The sequence below is a fragment of the Suricata suricatta genome, chromosome 12, assembly GCF_006229205.1.
Source record: "Suricata suricatta isolate VVHF042 chromosome 12, meerkat_22Aug2017_6uvM2_HiC, whole genome shotgun sequence".
NCBI classification, from domain to species: domain Eukaryota; kingdom Metazoa; phylum Chordata; class Mammalia; order Carnivora; family Herpestidae; genus Suricata; species Suricata suricatta.
Genome location: NC_043711.1, coordinates 5024505 through 5031934, shown reverse-complemented (window position 1 = coordinate 5031934; position 7430 = coordinate 5024505). Strand labels below are relative to the sequence as shown.

General features: G+C 59.0%; 2 protein-coding genes across 2 annotated transcripts in view; both read right to left on the bottom strand.

Annotated features, from left to right (window-relative positions):
- The window catches only part of ZNF414 (zinc finger protein 414), a 3811-nt gene extending 362 nt beyond the window's left edge, over nt 1-3449 (bottom strand). Inside the window, exons 1-7 of the mRNA XM_029916112.1 lie at nt 3303-3449; nt 2260-2572; nt 1812-1919; nt 1595-1700; nt 726-1069; nt 595-645; nt 2-134 (exon numbers count right to left, since the gene is read on the bottom strand). Coding sequence (XP_029771972.1) covers nt 2-134; nt 595-645; nt 726-1069; nt 1595-1700; nt 1812-1919; nt 2260-2572; nt 3303-3305 — 1058 coding nt within the window. The 5' untranslated portion in view covers nt 3306-3449. The remainder of the gene's footprint in view (nt 1; nt 135-594; nt 646-725; nt 1070-1594; nt 1701-1811; nt 1920-2259; nt 2573-3302) is intronic.
- A 3076-nt stretch (nt 3450-6525) lies between these two features.
- MYO1F (myosin IF) overlaps nt 6526-7430 on the bottom strand; it is a 31554-nt gene continuing 30649 nt past the window's right edge. Inside the window, exon 28 of the mRNA XM_029916111.1 lies at nt 6526-7001. Coding sequence (XP_029771971.1) covers nt 6925-7001 — 77 coding nt within the window. The 3' untranslated portion in view covers nt 6526-6924. The remainder of the gene's footprint in view (nt 7002-7430) is intronic.

Here is a 7430-nt window from a genome sequence, read left to right as displayed (position 1 = left end):
CGCGGGGGCGAAGGGGCGGTGGTCCTCCAGGTGCAGGGTCATGGCGGGCCGCGAGGCCGTGGAGAAGGCGCACTGCATGCACGAGTAGCGGCCGCGCGTGTGCTCCCACACGATGCGGCTGGGGGCCGCGTGCCCTGCGGGCAGGCGGGGCCCCGTCAGTCCCGGGCCCGAGGACCCTTCCGCCGCCGAGGGCGCTGGACCAGGACGGGTGCGGGTCGGACCTCTCCCTGCCTCCCCAGCGGCTCCCCTGCACCGGGCGGGCCTGGCCTGGCAGATCCACTTCTCCGGATCCTATGCCATCTCTCCGAAACTGGGGACCCTAAACCTCGACGTACCCGAACCCCCCGACTCCTACCCCTGGAGCCACCGCGGGGGGAAGGGCTCGTGAACCGGGCGCGGGTTTTACACGGAAACGCCGGCGCAGATGAAGGCTCGGGGGCCAATCATGTTTAAGGCAAAATCTTGTATTTCATGGGTAGCGGTTCTGGCCGCCTGGGGAGGGGTGGGCAACGCTGCCTCCCAGCATCCCCTGGGCCTGGCAGGGCGCAAGACAGAAATCCCCTCCACCCGTCCCTGGTGGTCACCTGCACGCACCTGAGGGCGCGTCGGAGCCGCCCTGGGGTCTTCGCGGGCTGCCGCCGGCACCTGAATTAAACGGGCGGGTCAAGGTCAGAAGTCTGTGGGAGCCCGGCTCGCCCTTCAGGCGGCCCTGTTCCCACACTCACCTTGACTCTTCTTCCAGACTGCAGCGCTGGAGGCGGGCGGCCCGGGCGCCGCGGCCAGGAAGGGGCGCAGGCGTGGAGGGCTCAGGCCAAAGGGCGTGGGGTTCAAGTAGGGCAGGAAGGGCCCGGTGGGAGCAGGGGCGGGGGCCGTGAAAGGCTCGAGCAGCGGGAAGGGCAGGCCCGGCGCGGACGCAGTGTCGGACTCCAGGGGACGCTCGGGCGCCGGTGGCTCCTTGTCGAGAGCGGGGGGCGGCGGCGGGGCTGGGCTCTGCGCATGCTCGGCGCAAACATGCAGATGCTTGAAGAGCGAGCGGTGCGTGCGGAAGCGCAGGAGGCAGTTCTCACACCTGGGGGCAGGCACAGGGCTGGGCTGGGTCTCCGGGGGACAATAGGGCCTTTCCGATACTACCTGGGGGGCCGCCGCGCGTGGGTGGTAAGTGAGGGAGCCTAAAGCTCACATCGCTTGCTCTAAGCGCCCCCCAATGTGGTCGCGACCCTTCCAAACCCCTCCGAGTCCTGGGCCTGGGAAAACGAGGAAGGAGGTCTCAGTTTTGACTTAAGGGGCCGGTTTTCCTCTAGGGGCGCGAGGAGGGGCTGGGTGGAGACACGCCACGTACGCTCCGCCCTTTCCGAGTTCCGCCCTCCGGGTCTCTGGGATTCGCTCCAGCTACCAGTCCCTTTCTGGGCAGGTAAGGGCAGCGCTTGCTCGAGGCTACGCCCACTGCCGGACCCAACCCCCTTGACTAGAAAGGGAGACCTGCCTGGACCTCAGGTAGTGGCCATCGAGCCGGGGGTGGGGTGGGGGGGGGGGAGAAGCTGCCTGGGGCCCGGTTACTGAGCACAGGTGGAAGTGGGGATGGGCAGGGTCTCACTTGAAGTAGCGATTGGGCTTGTAGTGCAGCTTGCCATGCGCCACCAGTTCCTGCATACTGGGGAAGGTCTCGGTGCAGCTCAGGGCGGAGCAGCGGAAGAGCTTGCCTGGCGGGGCAGGGATGAAGGACACGAGTGGAAAGCGGTGGCAGAGGCTGGCCTGGAGGCTCTGCCTGCCTCCCACCCCAACTGCCTCCCCACCACCTACTCTGACCCTACCTTCCAGGGACTGCGTGGGTGGGCAGTGGGTACGCAGATGCTGTGCCAGGTCTCGAACACTGGGGAAACTGAGGCAGCACCCGGGGCTGGAGCAGGGTATCTGCTTCCCTGAGGGATGCACAGAAGGTGGGGGGGGGGGTGTCACCCACCCTTCCCCCATCCTTGCTGTCCGGAGTTCTGCCCCAGAGAGGCTGGAATTACCCTACTGGTTTCCCATCAAGGCCTTTACTGTCTGGTTTCCCCACCAGCCTGAGCAACCCGAGGACAGGGGCTGAGCGGGCATGGCTCATCTCTGTAGCCACAGCCTGGCATGCACCTGGTGCTCAGTAAATGGTGACTCCCTCTAGACGGGCCCCAAGTTTGGAGATACTCTGTAATCCTCTCCATTTTTCCAAGACCTGTGACCCCACCCCACCACCCCCCTCCAGAAGGCTCCATCCCAGATCACCTGCTTGTTGGCGTCGTCTGCGAGGCCTCAGGTCCTCGCTGGTCCCAGAGACTGTGCTGGTCGGGCCAAGGCCGGATCCAGGGCCAGGCTGGCCACTGTCTGGGGCTGAAGGAGCACCCTGCTGGGTCCCTCCAGGCCCTCCGTGGTCCCACACTGGCGGTGTGGCTGCCCGGTCAGGGCCTGGCTCCTCCCCCATGGAAGACGGGGTGGCCGCAGGAGCCACGACTGGGGACAACACCTCCTTGTCAGTCTCACTGAAGCTGGGCTCCGCAGTGGCCGGCATGTCCGGGCTGGGCCCCGAGGCTTCCTCCTCCTAGTGGAAGGGAAAAGCAGGGAGCACCCCTCTAGGCCCAGGTCGGCATGGGCCAGCCAGGGGCACCCCTCCGGCCCCGCCAAGACGGGTGGACCTTTCGCGAAGTAGCGAATGCCCTGGAGACATAACCTGGACGATCAGAACCCCATCCCAGGGAGTCATCGTCAAGGGGAGGCAGGAGGGTAAGGGTGGGCTGAGCCTCCTGTGTTTCCACATTCTGGGAGGAGGCTGGGGGTGTCCTCATTGCAGAAGTGGGTATCTGTCAGCAATTACTCGTGTGAAAGAAATACCTTGTCCCCAGCTAGGGACTGTGGGATGGATGTCCCTTACACGGCAGAGGCGTGGCCTACAAGGAGTGGGCGGGACGACAATGATACAGACGGGGCCCTGAATTGGCGCCGCTAGAAACATGCTGGAAGGGCCAGCAGTGGTCAAGTGGATTATGTGAGGACGGAAATATACACCGGCCCGACTCGAACTGTGCAGTCGAACCTGGAGGTGCTAGAGACCCGGATATACAAGGACCAGGGGCGGAGCCCAATCGGTGTAGGCGTGGCTCCGCCAAGCCGGGCCACGAAGCAGGGGTGGGGTGTTTCCCCAAGTGACAGCCAGCGGCCGGAGAGTGCCCGGATGTGGGGGCGGGGTCGACCGGATGGTGCGTGTGCCACAGGGCCGCGCCCTGCCAATACCCGCTGGTTCGTCGCGCCCGAACCCCTGGCGCCGCGCTCACCATCCTCGACCCGGCTCAGCCTCTTGTTTCCGCGACTCCAGCGGCTCCGGCTGGGGCTGTGGCGACTCCCTGGGCGTCCGCGGACTCGCGCTCAAGCCGGCGCCATTTTCCGCCTGCCAGCTCTCGCGAGAGCAGGGGCAGAACCTGCGCACGACGCCCCCCGAGGGGGCGGAGCCTGCGATCTGGGTTCTCCTGGAGAGCAGAGTAGGCGGCGCTACGGGTTTGCAAGCCCAGGCCTCCTAGCAAAAAGTGCACTTTTAATGTCTGTGCTCAGAGATCCTGGCTTAAAATCCTTCGGAAACTTTGCTCTCCTTTGCAAATGGGTATCTTTATTCCTTCCCTTCCCACCACGAGCTCTCGAAAGGGGACAAACAGACATTCTCCTATTTGAAGAGGTCGTGATGGATGGGTGCCTCTTTAGAGGGAAATTGCCAATGATCATCAAAATTGTCAATGAACTTACTTCTGAAAGTTGGAATAGGCCCTTTGTGATAACCCAGGGCAGGAAACCAGCTGTTTCCTCAGGCCTCAGGACAGGTGTAGCTTAAGGATGGAGAGCCCTGGGTGGAATGAGTCATCTATCCATCCTACATTCCTTGAGCTCCTACTGGGTGCTAGGCGTTGGGCAACCCAAGGAGTACAAACATCGTTACCCTCAGGGGCCTGCTCACACTTTAAAATGGGGAAACAGACGATCAATCAACAAATGCAAAAAACCACCTTAGGTTATATTAAGTGCGACAAAAAAAACAGAAGGAAGTTCTCTTTTGAGCTGTTGACTTTTGAGCTGTTATCTGGTGTTCAGGAAGGAGTGAGCAAATGGAAGGTCAGGGCACTCTGGGAAGTGGATAGTGGCTGCAAATGTCCTGAGGTGGGGAAAGACCAGCTTGTCTTTCTCAAGGATCAGTGTGGAGAACAGCTCACTACTGAAACAGAGCGGGGGCATGGTGTGGAGGTCAGAAAGTGAATTTGGTGCAGGGAAGGTCACACAGCACCTTGTGAAACGTAGAGAGAGAAGGAGTGTGGTTTCTTTTCTCACCGTTGATGAATTTTTAGCAGGGGGGGTCCACCATCTGATTCCTGGGTGTTTGGAGGGTGGGCGATTGGGGGGGGGATGGTAAAGTTGATCTTTGATCTCAGATCTCTGTAACGCATTAACATTTAAGAGGTGTCTGGAGTTCTGGGCAAGTATAGGTTTTATGTGCAGTGTATTTGCAGCTGTGTACATAAGACGTACCTATGTGCCTTTATACGCCGAGGTATCATTAGAAGGAGACATTAAAAAACTGGGGAGAGGAACAGATTTTCAGGTGAGGGTGAGACAGACTTTTCACACATTATGCTGTTTGAATTAAAAAAAAATTTTTTTTAATCATCATTATAACAGTTAAAAACTCATTAATTAAAAAAAAGATCATTTGAGGCACCTGGGTGGTTCAGTTGGTTAAGCATCTGACTTTTGATTTTGGCTCAGGTTGTGATCTTATGGTTTGTGAGATCAAGACCTGTATGGGGCTCTACATTGGGTGTGGAGCCTGCTTGGGTTTCTCTCTCTAACTCTCTCACTCTCTGACCCTCCCCTGGTTGTGTGCTCTCACTCTCTCCCTCTCTCAAAATAAATAAATAAACAACAACAACAAAAACCAACCTCAAAGAGATCACTTGATGTTGGGTAGAGGTGTGTTTGTGTGCAGGGGAGGTTGGTGTGATCTGGGGAAGGGTGGGGTGAGGCCTCAGAAGGACAAGCAACCCGAGGAAGGGAGAGGAGGGGCCAGGCTTAAGAAATTCTAGAAATCAACAGGATGTGGGGCTGTGGAGTGGGCAGGGCCAAGGTAATTCTGAGGTTTGCAGTCTGAAGATGCTGTGACCTAGATGTGAGGCCCAGAGGCCCTACTTCCTGCAAATGGGCTGATTGCTGTGTCAGTGGGGCCCTAGGGCTGTACCCCAAAATATCAAGGGGCAGGCAACCTGCATGGTGAGTTCAGGGACAGAGAAGGGAGGCGGAAGCCCCAAGTCTTCTTCAGGAAATGCCCAGCTGATGAGGTTGGTGGCTTATGCAGTTCCTCCCCAGCCTGTCCTAGCGTCTAAGTGTTATGGAGAGCGACGCAGTGGTGGTTGGGCAGTGGTGGGGCAAAAACCAGAGATGGAGGAAACCAGGGACATTCAAGGGACTGGTTACATGGTTTTGCCTAATTCTTGGCTAATAAAAGAGCTGGTGAGGACCAGCTGCAACCTTGTGATTTCTTTTTCTTTCCAGCTACGCTCAGCTTCACAAGGTAGGTACAGAAGAGAGAGGGTTCAGACCTACAGAAGGTTCTGCTGGCCGGTCTTTCTTTGCTACCTCATCTCCCATCCTCCAGTTGGGTAGGTGTCCTCTGCCTGCAGTTCTCCTGTCACAGTGGAGACAGGCGGGTGTGGTGTTTGCCACCAAGATCTGCTGATGCCAACCCTTTTCTTCCATCTCTAGGCTCCTCCAGCAATGCCCACTGTTTGTCTGCATTCTTTTCCCCTGCCCCTGGCCCTTCTCTGGCCCAGTCCTGACACCAGCAGTCTGGCTTTTCTCTTCCGGACTGGCTGCTCTTTCAAGGGGCTGAGCACAGAGTGGGTGTCCATCCGGGAAGTCAGGATCCTTAGGTTCAGCCCATGGCAGGATCCCCAGACATTTCCAGCTGCACCTGCAGAGAGTTCTGAAAGGCTCAGACTGCATCACCAGCTTGGAAACATCTGGGGAGACCAGGAGCCGGGCTGACCCCCTAAATGCATACCAGTAAGTGCAGAGAGCCAGGGCCACTGAATATCAGAACCGGTCCTGACCCCAGGTGAGCGAGAGCTAAGAGGGCACAGACACGGAGTGGAGGGCAGGGGCTGGAGGTGGCCCAGGGTGCATTGCGAGGGGTTGTGTGGGACCTGCCTCCCTCCTCAGGGGCCAGGCAGGGCTCAGATGGGTCTGAGGGCTGCACATCCAAAGCTGACAGGCCCCACCAGACTCTTCTGCAGGAAAGCTGGGATGCAAATGGCCAACAGTGGGTGAAACAGCAAGCAAACTCCAGCTTTGGGAGAGGGGACACACATGCGTTTAAGGCTTGGCTCTGCGGAATCCTGGGCAAGTGATGAAACTTCTCAGCTTCCGTTTTTTTTCAACTGCAGTGGGGCATCTGAGGCTCCTCCCTCACAGGGTTGTGAGAAGGTAGTTCTTGTGAGCACTCAGTAAATTAATCCATGCTTTCACCTGGCCAACGTTTATTGCCTCGGTGGTGAGAGAAGACAGCGTGGGGTCTCACCTGTCGAGGTGCGTCCCCAACTGTGCTTGGCCCTCGGCCCACAGGACACAACTCGTTTATACTCACAAGGCAGCTGGGAGGTAGATTCTGCTGTTAGCCCTGTTTGACCCAGGAGGCAATGTATATGACATGAGGGAGGCCAGGGCCCTGGGGTGGCTGCAGTGGTGTCCCTCCCCCCCACCCCAGACCCAGTGGTGACCCAGAGCCCGGGCTGGGCTGGATGCTGCAGGACTGGGCCTTCTGGCCAATGCGGCCGAGGAAAACGAGGCCCCCCCGCCCCCCGCCAGCAGGGCCTGGGTCCCTGGCAGGCAGGCAGGAGGCAGAATGGGGGGCCGCCTCTCTCAGATCTTCTCCACGTAGTTTCCTGGGAAGAGGCCCTCCTTGCCGTGCAGCCGGCCTTTCCACCAGCCCGAGGGATCTGCAGGTGAGAAGGGAGTATGAGGTGGCACCCGCTTGCCCTGGAGGGAGCCTTCAGGCTGGCTCTGCGCCTGTCTTATTCATCTCCATGGGCGTGGCAGACGGCAGATGATGAAAAGAGAATTGTCCACAGAGGGAAGGGAGGGAGGGACGGACACACGGTTTTCCCTGCCACTGCCTCACATTCTGTCATATTCCAGACCATTCTCTTGTGATCTTCCCTCATTATCCCTTCCTACAGGGGCCTCACCATAAACCCCATAACGGACCAGTGAATAACCTCTTAGGGGGTCCCCATTGACCCACAGAGGGTGCTGTTGAGTCTAAGTCCCTCTGGGAGCGGCCCAGGGGACTAAGGTAGCAGGTGTCCTGGGTCATCTGGGCATGACCCATGTTTTACTCACATGGGTCTCTGGAGGTAGGATCTGCT